Below are 18,206 nucleotides of genomic sequence, written 5' to 3' on the forward strand. Positions count from 1 at the left end.
GAGAATGGGTGTGATGTGATCGTACTTTCAAACTCTCAACAGGATCCTTGCTGCACTATTCTGAACACACTGCAGTCTCTGCAAGCTTTTATAGGGATCCCGATGAGAAGTTACAGTAATCCAGTCTGGATTTCCAGTTCCCGGCATGCTTTGCTTAATTTAGATTAATATTGAAATGAAGTGTTGTTTAATGTGTTTTTGAGTGAAGGGAAACATCTGTTAATATATAATGTTCATTTATGTTTGACATTTAAAATAATTTCTGTTATGATGAAGTTTTGACCGTTACCATTGTGCAGAAGAATAAAGCTTATAGTTAGGTTGTGATGTGATTAACTGCAAGTATTAGTATTATTATTATGATTATGAAGAATGTTGCTTTGTTCAAAAAGCAATAACTTTACTAATGCTAGTGCAATAATGCTTGTGTGTTTCTACTTGTGCCAGCATCAAACAGACTATTAATTGAATAACATCAAATATAAACAGGTCATTTCCATTTACTCTAAATTATATATTTTTTTCAAAGTCAACTTAAATTAAAAAAGCACATTCCACTAATATTTAATTTATCATAACAACTACTTAAATATTATGTGTAAATTTGTTACCATACTTTTTAAAAAAAGCAGATACTGTGTAATATTTTTACAGTGTAGATACATCTAATGAAACTGTTATTAAATTACAAAATTAATGTAATTGTTGTTTTACTGAGGTAAAATGTGTAATTTAATTAGTTACTACACTGTAAAAAAATATTGTTGTTTTTTGTTGGTTTAACTTAAAATAGTAAGTAACCTGGTTGCCTTAATTTCGAGTTTATTGAAATTAAAAATTTGAGTTGATACAATGAAGGAAATTTGTTTAATAAATAGAAATTCAAAATATTGTATCTGAACCACATAAAAAATTTGATAAATCATGAAAATAGCACTATTTGGCATGTTTCACTGTGTCATCAGAAATAAAACACACACAATTACCCAAAATGCTTACAAAATCTTTTAATAATCTTTTAATAAAGGTTGTCGAATCTCAAAAAAATTTCATTGTATTAATTCAAAAATATAATTTCAATGAACTAATGAAATTTTAAGGCAACCAGGTAACTTTTTTTTATAATATATATATATATATATATATATATATATATATATATATATATATATATATATATATATATATATATATATATATATATATATATATTTTACAGTGTAATCAATTTAAAAGGAAATTGCGTTGCTTTCCTTTTAATAAAGGAAAATTTATCCAATCAGACCACAAGAGGCGTTATCAACAGGCAATGACCAATCAGTCATCGTGTTAAACCCGCCAATAGCGCGCCAAGTGGATAAGCCAGTCTGTGATTGGTTCCTGCAAAAGTGTAACAGAAGCAGTACTGAGTTGCCGGGCGGAAACAAATCGCCGGCAGATCAGGCTGGGTTTACCCAGTATATATATTATTTTCTCTTCCAGTGAAAATGGCTACAAAATAAGTATCACCAAGCGGCACACAAACTAGAAAAGAGTAAAGTGAGAATACATGTTACAAGAGTGATCTAATCCATTGTGTGTGGATTTAATAAAACTCAATGCTGGGATGCCAAATTTGAAGGACTAGGAGCTAACTGCTATAATTTGCAATTACACACACAGAAGTCTCACAAAACATTTGGTAATCGAAGTCTCGCACAAATCTCGTCTTCATCCAGACATCACAATTCAGCCAGATGTTTGTTTGTGAGCCGCTGGAAGGGACAACAGCTCTCAATACGAGTCCTCCGCCATGCTCTGGAGGTTAACAAGCACTGGGCCGCTATAATAACACGCCAGCCTGCAGCCACCCCACTATCCAGAGCATCTGACTCAAACAGACCAGATAAGATATGTCAGATCCCATTCTCACCTTTAAGATGGTGTCTTAAGAGGCAGGATTTTCCACTCTCTTCAAAGCCCTGGAGGTCAAGGAGTGAAGAGATTAACAAACTCTTCTGTTGTTTATTAAAGTGTGTGGAAGAAAAGTACAGATACCTTTTTCAACTAATATGTACTAAAATTGTAATGGTACATTCAAAAGCTTTTAATTTAAGGCTAATTCTGTCATCATTTAGTCATGTTGTTCCAAACCTGTATCACTTGAAAATATTTGAGTATACTATCACTTTAAAAGTTTGTAAATTGGCCCCCATATACAGTAATTGATATAAAAGCAATCTAAAATGCTGTGCACTGAATGTTTTATTGCAATCAACTGACAATAGCAAAGTGCCTTTTCATAATAGCAGTTGCTACAATTAAATAAAATAAGTATCAATATAAAAAACACAACCAAAATTAAACAGAGTACAACAAGAACACAGAAGCATAAAAAAACATGGCATTTTCTTTTTTAAATATTCAGTGCACTATTTTGGTTATTTAAAAAAAAGAACATAAAAATCACCACTTGAAAAAGCAGCACTGGCTGAACTGAACACACAACAACACAATATTTTTTGTAATTTGTTTTGTTTTTCTGTAGCTATATTGCCAGTACACAGCCTTGACATGCAGCCCTCGAAATGCATTTACAACATTGTGAGAACATTATGATTCAGCTGGGCATGTTGAACTACAAAAACACTATTTAGAGTTCTGAATAATTCTGTACAGATTGAATGACAGCAGAACTGCAATATCACACTCAATACCACATTACACATCTCCTGCTTGAGGAAGGCTGACCTATTGATCAAATTGAACTTTACATTACATTTGAAGGTCCCTGTGTTACAAGGTGTGTGTAATTTGCGAGGCCTTCCGCAAGGTGGAGATGGCGAGGGATGCCATTGATCTGGCATGATGTCACGACACACAACTTTCAGACATTGATAAAATGTCCCCCTTTACTCATCATGCACTGTACAGTTCAACAAAATTTAGTAGATAATGAGAGCTAAATCACTGTCATCTTTATGAAGATTCCCAGATTGGTTCAGAATCACGTCTCGTAATCCTCTAGACACGTTATACTGTAGTTGCCTAAATGTTCACTGCTATTTCTGCCACATTCTGTCTATGCAGATTTATGAAGTTCACATATTCTATCTAGGAGGTTTATGATTTAATAAATAAGACAACCACAAGCTTCTAGTGGATCTAAATTTCATTTACAAAAAGCTGTGATGTTGACTATCAAGATCACGTGACCCAGTTGACACTGAGCGACTGAGAACAGAGTGAAAGTTGTCACCAATGTTATCTAGAAGTGAGACACATCAAGTTAGTTGTCAGACTGCATGTTGCTGTTACTAGACAGCACATTATGTTTGGTAGTCCGTGTTTAAATTGAATAGGAAAGTAAATGTAACAAAATTAATTCACGCTGCAGCTAAGCTCTAAATGCTTTCAGTATGAATCCTTCTTGAATGAAACAGGACTAGTGTGGATTGCAGAGCAAATGCGATGATCAAGTATTGTTATAGCATATTCAGTGTTGAAACATGGCAGTGTTTTTGAAATGTTTATGGAGGCCGACAATAATTTAGATGCTAAATTCACCCTCAGATATATAATCACACTATTAGGTCTTCACAGGTTACAGGTTATGAGACGGCGCATTAAGTTTTCACAATCGTTTCACTTTTTTTGAGCGGTAACACAAATATCGGGCACCGTATTTTAAACACAAACCCATAAAGAGAAGAAGAACAACACTTTATGTGACGTAGAATGTAGATAAAAAAAAAAAAAGTGTAATCCCTTCATAACTATTATAGCCTATGCAGAAGCCTGCCATTTTCTGCTTTCCTATTGGATCCTTACAGGGCACATATGATGATAAAAAGGTCTTGGCACTGAGAATGTCCCTTGGGTAGGTAGTGTCCTGTCATCCGTCTCCCTCAAGACATCATTTTATTTTTATTATTTTTATTTTTTTACAAGAAATTCAAAAACGCTGCAGAAAAGCCCTTCATGCCCCCTTTGTTTCCATTCAACCTTGCATTATGAAAATACGAGGACACTGAGGCGAACGCTCACTAAATGTGGGGTCAGTTGTGTGTCTATACACAATCAAACACACACAAATACAAAAGGGTTTGTTTGTGGGAAATAAATGGAACTTCTCATTATTAGGAAGGTCAAGAATATCTAGAAATGAAATGCAAAATTTGAGGGAATGTGGAAACATCTGAGCTCCAGTGATGAGGAAACATCTCAGTGTGTCAAGGCTGTCTTTTCCAACTGGATGACATCAGATGACTCACGTTACTTGCGTCTAATCCTATTCGGTGTCTTTGAATTTGTGGCTTTTGATGTTGAACTGGTCTTTGGCAGTGAGGATGAGCTAGGGTTCATGTATATCCTCGAGTCTGTGGGCATTGAGGGCTCTCTATATCCGCTTAAACAGAGGCAGTTCTGTGGCACGTGCACACAAACTAAATCAATATACATCCCATTGTCAGCTTTCCGAGGTTTTTCTTGAGGAAATATTGTCTTTTTCTTCCTTCATCGATGCACCATTGTCACTAGAAACGTTCATAGTCCAGCAATGACCTTCCAGTCTTTTCAAGCAAAAATCAGCACAGACAAAATAACAAATAATATGCAATGGTTTCCACCAGACTTCATAGACGGGAATAAAGAAAGCAAAACTAAACTGTTTCTTATCCCGGAGAGGGAAGGAGGTTGGCGTCAGTCGAGTAAAATACATCAAGGCTCACAGATACTGCCACCTCAAAGGAAAGGTTCTCACAAAAGAGCATGAATGAAAAGTAAAATCATGTTTCAAAAAAAGATCAGGAAAAAGAAAGCAAAGCAAATGTCTAGGCATCACCACCAGCAGCCAACTTCAACTGAGGAAGGTCTAAGTCAGTCATATGGACGGATTGACAGGCCAGGCTAGAAGCCCAGATTACTTTCTGGTGGCCTCATCACGGACGAGGAGGAGAAGAAAAAGAGAGAGAGAGTCAGAGAGAGTGTAGATGAGCGAGTCTCTGAGCGAGACAGGGTCGTGTTTGTATCACTGTTACTCCACGGAGCCAGGGTGAAGGCTGAGGGCTGGGGGGTCCAGACAGGTTGGGGAATAGCTGAGGTGGGGCTCTTTGATCCACAGGAGCGGCGCTCCGTTCTTGCCCTCCTGGTTTTTGCTGGAGCTGCGGCTCTTGTATCGCACCAGCAGGACCGCTATGAGGAGGATGCCAAAGATAGGGAAGGGGTAGAAGAACACAAAGTAGAAGAGGGAGTCGTTGGAACAAACCACTGACTGTAGGGTAGATTCTAGAAAAGGGGGAGAAGCAAGACAGAGAGTTAGAATAATTTAACCTGTGAATTAATTATATATCAGAACAAAAAGAGAGCACTGTGAACACTGTGTCCAAACCAACATGATAAATCACAAGCAATAAATCCTGTCTTCCATGCAGTGCTAAATATCACAGCTTGTGGCCTGGACTGTTACTATGCATTGCATACTGAACTATCTATCGCAAATTGTTGCATTGTGTCTGGTGGACATAGTGTGAAAGCAATGAAAATATTAACTGTTCCCGCCAAACACAGAATTTTCCTTTATTTGTGAGAATTCGCTTCGCTTTCAAACCCATACTTTTCCTGGTTTCCATGTTTTCACTGTCATACGCTAAGGGGCACTATTATGCATCTTCTGAATATTAGTAAGGAATCTCCTGATCAAAACACAGGCGAAGATGATGCAGAAACAACTAATCTCATGCATGTGTAAAGTATAAATCGAAAATGTCTAATTTTACTGAACCAGATGTAGACCCAGGACGAGCTATAGAAGTGTAAAGGATTGGAGGTGTTGATGGAATAGATATTCTCCATCTACAGCCCCATTTCCACTGAAATTACCCAGAACAATTTGTCCCAGGAACTTTTTTCCACCTGACCAGTTTATGTCTGTGTTTTCATAGCAGTCTAAAGTACTATAAACATTAGACCGGTGAAATAGTACTGCAGGACTGACTTCCCAGTTCCTGCTAGATTTTGTCCACCCTAAATGTTTAAACTCCATTGTTGATTCGGATAGCAAACAACTTTTACTGCACGCACAGCAACAGACTTTTAAAAATGGTGGTTGAAATAAAATGCTGCGTAGAGTCAACCAATCAAAATGCTGCGTGAACTCAACCAATCAGCATGTTCAGCGCCCACCCTCGTTCCAGAGTTTTTCACTCAAAATGTTTTTATATTTTATGAAACTTATCCATTTTCAAGTGTTGACAAATAAAGAATAGGCTACATTAAGATAGAAATTTAACTTAAAAGCAGAGAGTCTGTTCTTTCTTTTGATATATTGCATGTTCAGATATTCATACAACAAAATATTCTGGGGGCCGTGACATTTTTGTGAAAATGATCAAAACGCGGCTAGCATAAATAAAAAAAAAAAAGCTTGCAGGGAAAGAGTTAACAACTAAAAGTGCTTTGTGTTGATGTGGTTAGTGCTTATAAAGTGTAAAACCTCACCCTGCTCCATAACATTAACGATGGTGACTCCAGAGTCGTTGGTGGCTAGGCGGTACCATGCATTGCGTGGGTTCAGCAGCCACTCCTCCACATGGCAGTAGTAATTGCCTGCATCTCTGGGCCGAGCTTTCTGGATGGTCAGACTGTACAGGTCAGAGGTTGTGCGTTCAAACTGCAGCCGAGAGTTTGGACCGGGTTCCTCTGTAGGGCTGCAGTTCCCATTACCGAACACTGCATCATGACCGATGGAAAAGACACACTCTGGTTCCCCGTCATCATCTTGTCTCAAACGGTACACATACCAGGATACAGAGAAGCGGGAATCTTTCGAGGACTGAGACGGAATGCTGCAGCCCAGCCGGATTGATCCATCTTCAGGTACAGTGATATTGGATTCTGCTTCCTCCACCTGTAACTTCACCACTGTAAGAAAAATCATTAAATGCATGACAACATTTCTAATCTTCCTCAGAGAATAGGATAGCATCTGTTGCAAACCGCGTGTTACATTTATTTAGAGCAGAATATCCTGGTTTAATTAAAGGAATAATTCACCCCAAAATTAAAAGACTTCTTTCAAGGAGAATAATTTCTGAAGGATCATGTGATACTGAAGACTGGAGTAATGATGCTGAAAATTCAGCTTTACCATCACAGGAATAAATGACATTTTAAAATATATTAAAAACAGAAAAAAAAAGTTTTATTTATATTGATATTTATATTGTAACAATGTTTCTACTTTGTTTTGATAAAAAAAGGCCCATTCACACCATTAATGGTGTCTAAAAAAGATAACTATAACAATTACTATATTAACGTCCACACCAACAGATGATAACATTCTGTTTGTTCTAAGTGCGCGCTGCAGTTCTGTCATCTACAGCTTTAAATGCTCTTTAAAGCAGGAAAGATTCTGATTGGCTGTCAGTGTTTTTTATCATTCATCAGCTGAAAAAGAGCATTCTGAAAGTGATTCCAACGAGATTGTTTCTCTGTGCTGATACCGTTAAAGCTGTGGTGTGTAGTTTCGGCTACTCCTTTATATTTAGACAGATTTTTATTATCATCATTGTCCTTGGTGTGAATGGGCCTTAAAGGGATAGTTCACACAAGAAAGAAAATTAGCCTGTGATTTACTCACCCTCAAGCCATCCTAGGGGTATATTACATTCTTCTTTCAGATGAATACAATCAGAGTTATATTAAAATTTATCCTGGCTCTTCAATTATTATAATGACAGTAAAGGGCTGCCCAAACTTTGAAGACCTAAAAAGTTCATCCATCTATTAAAAATGTACTCCACATGGCACCAGGGGGTTAATAAAGGCCTTCTGAATCAAATTGATGGGTTTGTGTAAGAAAAAATATCCATATTTAACAAGTTATGAAGTAAAATATCTAGCTTATAACATTTAAAAGTAAAAGCCATCTGACTTAGGAAAAAATGTAACTGGCGCGACGATGGCGTCGGACGTAGCTTAAGCATTTTGAACTGCGAGAGGCGTTACATTTGAATATGGAAGGCGTAAGCGAGATATTTTACTATTTTACTACGTGTTAAACATGGATGTATTTTTTACACAAACCCATTAATTTGCTTCAGAAGGCCTTTATTAATTGAGGGTGAGTAAATTATGGGATCATTTTCATTTTTGGATGAACTATCCCTTTAAGAGTGTGACAGCCCCTGGTTACCATTCACGTTCATTTTATATGAAGAAAGCAGCACGAATGTACCAAAACAAATGTCTTTTTTTTCCGTTTAACAAATGAAAGAAAGTCATATAGGTTTGAAATGGAATAGGGTGAGTAAATAATGAGAGAACCAACCATAGAAAAGTTATAAAAGTACATCATAAAAGCACATACATACAAGCACACTATAAACTCTATTCTCTATCAAGGCATCACACATCCAGAGATGTGGAACTAGCTGCTCAATATGTCGCGCTCAACTGAAGGTGAGAATCATCACATTTCACGCGAGAAGTCGTTAGATCCTTTAGCATGGTCTGTGCTGAGATCAGGCTAAAAATATGAACGCATTTTCCAGGAGAATTTAAGGGGCTCCTCTTATCTTCTACTCATGTAAAAGCACTGCAATTTGACTTTGAAGATGGCAGATTAGGAGGTGGCGAACCTTTCATCAACTATCTATTTGTAAATACATTTATATGGATGCTATTTCAGGCAATCATGCAGCAGGGAGGTGATTTGACACACTCGTATCGCCCAGGGAAATAAGACTGGAATTTTTCAAGCGCATATTTATATATATTATAGGGATATATATGGTGTACACATATGAGAGGAGAAAATAGAAAAGATATATAAAAAAACAAAACTCATGAAAGACTGAAGCAGTACAAAGAAGTAGATTTGATACTTTACATTAAGGGAGATGCATTCATACTGGCTAATGTAATGTAAAAAATGCATAAACAACTATGTAAAATAAGAGCTTTCATAATTACTTCCAAAGCATATTCATGAGAATTTGAGATTTATTAGATTTTGAAGATATCTGACCAGTAAAACCAACAACTTTTCTTGACCTTGATTCATTTCAAAGGAGCAGATGTCTTGGCCACCTGCGCTCCTAAAGCTACTTGCTTAACGGACCCGAGGACAAACTACACAACAAAATGTGTCTGTGCAACAGCGGTAAGCTGAATGCCCATGTGCATGGCAGTCACATTGAAGAGTGTGTTGTGTCAGGGTGGGATGTTGAGATGAGATCTGTCTTCCCTGCTTCTCAAAGCTTTGATACAGGGCTGTCAATGAGCCCAGGTGCCATCAAAGCAGTGCAAACCTCGCCGACAGTCACCTGAACCGTGCTATAACGGCTTACAGAAGCTAGGTCAGGATATCACTGGAAAAAGTGGACATTATCGGCAAAGAGGGGGGCGAATACATGAATAGCCGAGGCAGTTTGCATTAGGGGTCTTCAAGGGCAGCTGCGCGGGGTGAATAGCGGAGCAGCAGCTGTGTGCCATTCAGATGGCCGTCATGAGTAAAGCCTCTGGGCTCCGGCAGTCGTGATTGTGTCTGTTATGAGGTTCTGTCTCCCCCTCGTCTGCTGCACAGCGAGTGCTAAGCGGTCTGTGGCCCATGTGGGGGGCTCCCTGAGGGGCTGATACCCTGTATTTCGCGTTTGAGGAGTCACACGTACAGAGCCCTTGTCTCTCTATATGTCGTCTTCTCATAAATGCACACATGCTGATGAATGATTCAGCGCGGGCAGGCATGAGCTCAGGATGGCTGCGCTCCATGGTGGTCTCAAGGGGAGAATGTTTCCATGCTGCTCTTTCCGATCCTCTCGTGCCAGATGGCCTAATAAGCCCATGGGATGGCAACACACACCTACAACTAAATCTCAAAGGCTCCAGAGTCTGCTGTAGGAACAAAGGCTCTAGCTCTGCTTGTTGGGTGCTACTGTAAATCCATCCCGGCACTTTCCATGAACAGGACACAAAAAAAGGACTAAATAATTATTTAGAAAAATCTTTAGAAAATTTTGATCGTCAATCTCAGGAGGGCCTAAGTTGTTTGCTTTTGTTCATTTTAAGCAGTTTTTGGAACTGTGTTAACAAATTATAGTTTAAAATAATGCTGGGGATTGTGATTAAACACATCCAAAATAAAGGTTGTTTTTACATAATATATGTGTACTGTGTATAATTATTGTGCATATATAAATACACATGTATATATTGAAGAAAAATATGTTAATAAAAATTACATTTAAATAAGATAAATGATATATACAGTATATACTGTACATGCAAATATTTCTTAAATATGCATTAGTGTGTATTTATATATACACAATAATTATACACAGTACACAGACATATATCATGTAAACACAAAACTTTTATTTTAGATGTGAATCACGATTCTTTTTTCCCCAACACTAGTTGAAACAGTTGGTTTGCCATCCCATGCTTTGTCATTTTTTCAATTTCTTGCAAAAAAACAAACCTTAATGGACAAATTTATAACATTAAATACATGGGGAAAAATTATTTTAATTTTTTTTTTTTAAAGAAAGTCGTTTATGCTCAAGGATACGTTTATTTGATAAAACAATACAGGAAAACAGTGAATATTTTTAGATATTTTATTCCTGTGATTGAGATCAAATCTGAATTTTCAGCTCATTGTCTCAGTTTCACACGATCCTTCCAAAATCATGAATATGCTTCTCAAGAAAAAAAAAACATTGGTGATACATTTTCCTGAAAAATATCCCATGAACTGAAGAAAAAACCTTAGTTTGATATCAGGGAGACGATGTTAAATGTTAAATGTTAAATGCACACACAGAAAAATATACATTTACATTCAAAAACACAAATTTAATAAGCAACCACCTTCTTACCTGGCTGTCTCACCACCACTTTGGAGAAGCCGGAGGAGTCTTGTGCCAGACGGTACCAGGATCCATCAGGGTCCATGAGCCACTCCTCTACAAGGCAGTAGTATGTTCCAGAGTCGCTGGTCTCAGCGCGGTGCAGGGTGAGGCCATATAGCCGAGGAGAGAGTCTCTCTGACTGGACGCGACTGCGGAGACGTTCCTCCTCTGCGTACGCTCCGTACTCAAATGCTCCTGAGTGTTCGATCTTCAACAGCAGCTCATCTGGCTCTCCGGCCTCAGCTTTCCGGGCATACCACAGCACGGCATGCTGGGAGTCTGGACTGGTTTGAGAGGTTATGGAACAGTTGACACGCACCCGACTGTCCTCCAGAAACTGCAGACTCTGGTTGGACTTGTGCACCCTCAATTTACTTACTAAAGGAAGAGAAAGAAAAAAGGGGAAACGTTACAACAGTGAATACTGAAATTTATAATACTGAATGCATTGAATACTGAATGGATAACAACAAAAAGAAACCTCTGTCTGTTGTTCTTGTCTGATGGGAGTATCCTTGTGAAAAAGAGGTGTGTTTAATTGTGTTCAATGTGCAAATGCAGTGTTCTTTAAAGCATTTTAAAAGTGCACATTGTTACTATAATTACTAATATATTTATATACATGATATATATGTTTCAATAGAAATGACATTGAAGCATATATTCTAGTAAATGCTTGTCAGTACATTCGACAAAATGCTTGGTCTATTTTTTAAAGACAATAGAAAAAATTATGAAATTACATTTAAATATGTATTTAAGTAGGTAAAAAACACTCCAAAGTTCAGCTAATTGCATTTAAAGGGATAGTTCACCCAAAAACGAAAATGTAATGTGATGTTTATCTGATTATGAGAGTAAAAAACACAAAGACATACGAATCCATATTAAACACAGCCACTCGTGGCACACATTGATGTCTTAAGACACGAAGCGTTTGGTTTGTGTGAGAAACCGAACAGTATTTATATAATGTTTTACCTCAAATACAACACTATGTACAAATGCCACGACTGCACCATCACTTCCTCCAAGTGAGGTCAAATGTACAAGATCTGGTGTATCTCAATGGGATACAAGCGGCGGAAGTGATCTCTTGTGCGTATCTCTACGCCATATCATGTGATTTGACCTCTCTTACAGGCAGTGATGGCGCGGGTACGGCTAATGTACATAATGTTGTTATGAGGTAAAAAATTATATAAATACTGTTTGGTTTCTCATACAAACTGATTGTTTCGTGTCTTAAGACATCAATGTATCGCCCACAAGATGCTGTGTTTATATGGATCCGTATGTCTATGTGTTTTTTACTCTCATAGTGGCTCTCATAGAAAACACCCCATTGACATGATTATACTGCGACGGTTGGAGTTAAAAATCTTCATTTGTGTTCTACTGAAGAAACAAACAAAACTCCATCTTGGATGCCCTAGGGTGTAAGAAAGTAAACATCAATTTTTCATTTTTGGCTGAGCTTTCACTTTAATTTAAATTTAAACTATAAAACGTTTTCATTTAATTTTAAATAACTGAAACATTAAATACAGTTCACACTTAAGTATATTCTTTCTGTAATAAGCATGATTTTTTAAAAGCGTACTTCTTTTCCACAAGGGTAGGTCCATGGGAATCTATTGTTTCTATTCTGATGTGAATAGGCCTTTTATCAGGATGGATATTTGTTGTTGCTGAGGGGATGCTGTTATCACTCGTGTTAGATGTGGCAGAAATAAGATGTCAGAAACAAGAGCAAGGCTGCGGGATCCTGGGCATACATATTGGATTACTACAGGTGCACCAGGTGTGACCGCCATCAGCAATGGCTGCTATTTCACACCATGAGTGGATTTATGAGCGCCAGAAGAGCTCAGGAAAACACAATGAAGACGGGAGACACACTTTCACACCTGCAAACACTAGGCCTCACACACTTTCAAATGGAGATCATTAGATATGCGCAACGGAGAAGCGCTTAAAAGTAAAGAGAGCAGATGTCCTATGTGAATCTCTGCTATTTGGCATAGGAACATGCAAATGGCTCAGGCACACTTTCAAACACATTAAACATATGCCACTGCGTCACTCCTTCCATCTTCCCTCAAAACACACAGCGCCTTTTAATCAAGAAAATACAGAATTGTTGGGACTTCATATGATTGTTTCTTTTACCTCTTTTAATACAGCAAATTAAAGAGCATCTATGAAACTTCACAATCAGTTTTTTTCAGCTTTAATGCCTCTTTGCTAAAAATCCAATTTTCCACTGACATTTTGGCACCAGTAATCCCCATCACGCATTTCTGCCCTTGCAGCAAAGTCCCCTGATTCATCCCTAAGCCTGGACCTTCTCCGGAATAACAGCGGCATGAACACTCTCATGCCTCTAACCACTAGGCCTAAAACTCAAGCTCTGCAGCAAAGCTCTTCAATTGTATAATGTCAAATCTCACCGATTTAACACCCCCACCCCATCAATTTCTAAGGTTTAATAAATAATTGCTCTTATGTTTAGGCTTTTAATTTGCCACTATTTACCGATATGTCCTTTGTTCTATATTATTAAAAGCCAAGCATAAACATTCCAAAAATCCGGAGAAAACTACTACAAATAATTAATGATCATAATTGTGTTTGATGTGACAGGAGAGAAGTTTGCAGTATAATTGCCGCGTGCTGACATACTGTTGTCAACGTATCTGATATCAGACCAAGAGCTTCTTAAATTAAAATGTCAAACAGCAAAATGAGTTGTGCTCACTCTTGCAGGGCTGTCATAGTTAATATCTCTCCATAGTTCAAGACTACAATACTGACAAGAATGAAAGTGTCATCAGCTGTTGATGGTAGTCACGCTAGATCAGTTGCTTGTTTGCATGTAACTAGAAAAACGACAGATTCAAAGTCACATTTTAATGAAATGTTTTAAAAAAGTTTGAAAGACAGTCTCACCTTTGCTAACCAATTTTCATTGGTTAGCGCCACGAGAAAAAGCTTTCCTGACACTTTCTCTGACAGGACAACATGCGCGTATATGTAAAGCATGTAAACGTTGTCTGGCTGTCACCAGACCAAGCTCAATTTAAAATTGAACATTGTTCTGGGGGGTCTGCTTTTTATTTTCTACTGCACAAGAGGCGTGATCGATGAGCATAATTCAAATGACTCTGTACACGATTGGATAGTCCTTCAACCAACCAAACCACAAGAGGCGTGATCGATGAGCATAATTCAAATGACTCTGTACACGATTGGATAGTCCTTCAACCAACCAAACCACAAGAGGTGTGATCGATGAGCATAATTCAAATGACTGTACGCGATTGGATAGTCCTTCAACCAACCAAACCACAAGAGGCGTGATCGATGAGCATAATTCAAATGACTGTACGCGATTGGATAGTCCTTCAACCAACCAGACCACAAGAGGTGTGATCAACGGGCATATATCCATCGTTTCTTGTTAAGCTGAGCGAGGACGCGGACACACTGAAGCTCTTTTGCTTAAATTAGTTTAAAATTACCGTAATTTAAAAATGTAGTAATTAAAATTAAGTAATTACCTTGACAAACTATACATCATTAAAAAGATCTAAGACTAAAGTAAAAAAAAAATTACCTTTATTTTCCGTTTTATTTTCAAAGTCTTATAGTGACCATAATTTGTTAATATGTGCCAGGAGCTATGAATATGATGACCGGCGCCGGTTCCTTTTGATTGTAGTATGCTCCATCTGCTCCAATTCATAAAAAAACTCCTCTGTGGTCGTCATGAAGACTCGTGACAAAACAACATCCCTCAAGGCTTTTAGTTATTAATTTCTAATAACTTTACAAAACTTTGAAGCTTAGTATAGCTATTTTTGATTATGAAAATAATTATAATTTTGACTTTACAGTAAACTGCCAAGTGTCTGCTTTCAAATGAGAACCATACTTATGCTTTTAGTGCAAAGGATTCATGAACTGTATGTGTTTTAGTCTGAGTATTATTTGATTATAACATTATCTAAAGTTAAACAATACATACATTTATAATGTTACAGACAATTTCTATTTCAAATAAATGTTGTTCTTTTGATCTTTCTATTTAACAAAGAATCCTAATCAAATGATTTCAACATTGATAATACAAAGAAACGTTTCTTGAGCAGAAAATCATCATATTAGAATGATTTGTGAAGGTTCATGTGACACTGAACACGAGTTATGATGCTGAAAATTAAGCTTTGACATTATAGGAATAAATTACATAAAACAGAATAGAAAACAGTAATTTTTAATTGTAATAACATTTCACTATATTAAAGTTTTTGCTGTATTCTTTTTATTAAATATCCGGTTTTATTTATTGATTTTGTCCTCCGCATATAAGCTTTAATGCCTGAACCCCGTCGTCGGTCCATCTGTCTTATTTTTTTAAATTCCATTGTGACTGGTATAATATGCTGCGTGAAGTCAACCAATCAGCATGTTCAGTGCAAGACCCACCCCCAAAAGATCCTAAACTTTGAAAAAGTACTACCTCACAAGCAGGACCATTTCGAGGCAGAAATATTTACCCGGAACTCTTAGACCCTGGTTCCTCTGATTAAAACACACTGAGTACCACCACAAATTCCCTAGTTCCTGGGGAATGTTCCTGCAGTGGAAACGCGGCTTTAGTTAGCTTTTCTGTCAAAGACATTTAAAAAAAAAAAAAAAAAAAAAAAAAAAAAAACTTTTATACACCAGTGTATTTTCATTGAACTGCAGTGTTTATGGTACTTATAAAGAGTAAATATTCAGAAAAAGCAATGGCGCTGAATTAAATTCAGATCAACAAAAAATGCACATCAACTTAGTTTGTGTCACAGCTAACAGGCATTTCTCATGTAAATGCAAATGGCATCTTGTGCCATTACTGGTTGGGTGCACACTAAAGATGCTGTTAAAAGCGCTGGCAGTCATTCCATAGGGAATCTCTACAGAACACTCCAGAGCTAGCAGCTGACTGCAGGAGAATGACTCCTCAATCCCCTAAAGCAGAACCACCAATGGATGGGATTGCCACACAACAGATTTCTTAGTTTTCTTTCAAATTTCTCGGTTTCAAAAGAAAACAAAGGCTGAAAACGCGATTGTCAGGGATTAAAGACCCCATGAAATCAAAATCTGAGTTATGTTTCAATGTTGAAATTTTACTTTTAGCAGATTTGTGGAGTTCAAATGTGTAGTCATTCTCATTTGTACATTAGCCCTAGGAGGTCATCCATTATGTCCTGTCCTTTTTTCATGATCATGACATTGCTTTTGTTTACATATGTTGCGATCATAAAGAGACAACAAGCTTTTTGATAAATTGTACACAAGCTTCCGTAGGAAATATAGTACGTCAGCACAGGAAAAAAGACTTGTCAAGAGATTTTATAGGGGTCCCACTTTATTTTAGGTGGCATTAACAACTATGTACTAACATTAAAAAATAAGTACAATGTACTTATTTTGTTCATATTGTATTGCAATACACGTTTGCTGATATTGAGGGGGGATATGGGTAAAGTTAGGGATAGGTGTGGTGGCAAGAGTAAGTAGATGTAATTACATGCAGGATTGTTTTTTTTTAAAATTTAGATACAATGTAAAAACATTTAGGTACACAATAAGTGCATTATATCAAATGATTAGTTATAATGTTGGTGCATAGTAGTTAAGGCATAGTAGTTGGTGCATAAAGTGCTTTCTTTATAGGATTTCATGTCAGTTGTGTGATAAGACGAATCTATTACAACCTTCCTTTCAAAGGGGAACTTCAACGCTGCGTCTGATAAGGATGCTATGGGGAATGCCCTCAACGTGATCGGTGTCTGAATTTTGTGTGCCAAACACAGCAATTCATTGGCTGATGACACTCCATAAGCGCTGCCTGTGATGCATCTTGGCCATTCAGGGAAATCTATACATTTTTTTTAGAATACTATTTTTTTATGTTTAAAAGTTCTTAAATGATTATTTTAAATGTGATTTGTTTTGTCATGCATTTGAACTCTATACTAACAATAATAAGAATATGCTAATTCAAAATAATGCAACATCTCTTCCGTTGTGTTGCGCCAGTTAGTAATGTTACATAACACCACTTTTGTCTTTAAAAAAAAGAACTAACAGACAACTAGAGTTATGATGATATTATCCACATCTTCAAGCAAAAGGAACTGGATGAATATTTGAATGTTACCGATACTGATCTGAATTCTGACTTGTGATTCAGCCTGATTCATAATGATACCATATTCGTTCATCGGCCAGAAGAGAACCCCGACTAAAAGTTTTTTTCTCCTTTTGGGTTCCTTGGCACTGTCACCTCTGGCTTGCTTAGTTGGGGATACTTAATATTCAACAATATTATTGATCTGACTGTACTGATCCTGTTGTATGAGAACTGAACTGAGTCCGACGACAGTATTTATCTTTTGCAGAACTGCTTTATAGATGAAATAAACTCATTTAATAATGAATGACTTCACACCGGAACTGAATCAGCACTGAACTGACTCAGCTGAACAACAGTCGAAATGCTTCATTTTTTCTGTTATCACCGTGAAGCTGCTTTGAAACAATCTGTAATGTATAAAGCGCTATATAAATAAAGGTGACTTGATTAATACTGTTGTTTGACTCCAGCACTGGGGCACAATTACATACAATCATACAATATTTCTCAGATTTACATAAGGTTATTTACTGAGGCTTTGAATTCAGAGAAAAGTTATGCAAAGCAGCTCACATTTGAGATGCAGTTCAGTCTCCCGGGCAACAGAAAAGCAATACAGCAAACATGATTGGAAACGTTTGCCTTCTCCGTCAAGCTCACTCCTGGTCAATGCTTTTCTTTCAGCTTAAGTGGACTGATCCTCTGTTCTCCCCCATTCAATGTTCTAATAAAGAAAATGAGCAGAGCATGGAGCCTTTGATAAGACGAAAATGAGGTCCATTGGTCTTTGTACTTTCTGTCCTACAGGAGCAGCTATTCTTTCATTAGCTCCCAACAGTTGCAGCAGATAAGATTATCTCCCCACTCAAAATTAGCCATAGTTATGAATAATTTTGCATGGGTTTGCCATCATTCACTTGCTTTTAGGGTTACTCTTCCTAGGTCTGAATCATTCAGAGGGCCTTCTACATTTGTCCTATTGACGGAAAGTGCCCAATTAAATTCTGACAGAACCCTCTCTGACTCCATCAGACATGATTAAACAATTTAATTAAACAAAATACAGTATGTGTTCTTGACAAAAAGCCATTTATTTTCTGTTGTAAATCGAATTA

At 37.1% G+C, this 18,206-nt stretch overlaps 1 protein-coding gene across 1 annotated transcript in view; it reads right to left on the reverse strand.

Moving 5' to 3' along the window:
- Positions 1-2,226: 2,226 nt before the first annotated feature.
- The window catches only part of igsf3 (immunoglobulin superfamily, member 3), a 198,880-nt gene continuing 182,900 nt past the window's right edge, over positions 2,227-18,206 (reverse strand). The window contains exons 7-9 of the mRNA XM_067443608.1: positions 10,866-11,276; positions 6,478-6,900; positions 2,227-5,265 (exon numbers count right to left, since the gene is read on the reverse strand). Of these exons, the coding sequence (XP_067299709.1) occupies positions 5,015-5,265; positions 6,478-6,900; positions 10,866-11,276 (1,085 nt within the window). The 3' untranslated portion in view covers positions 2,227-5,014. The remainder of the gene's footprint in view (positions 5,266-6,477; positions 6,901-10,865; positions 11,277-18,206) is intronic.

Source organism: Pseudorasbora parva, chromosome 5, assembly GCF_024679245.1.
Source record: "Pseudorasbora parva isolate DD20220531a chromosome 5, ASM2467924v1, whole genome shotgun sequence".
Lineage (NCBI taxonomy): Eukaryota > Metazoa > Chordata > Actinopteri > Cypriniformes > Gobionidae > Pseudorasbora > Pseudorasbora parva.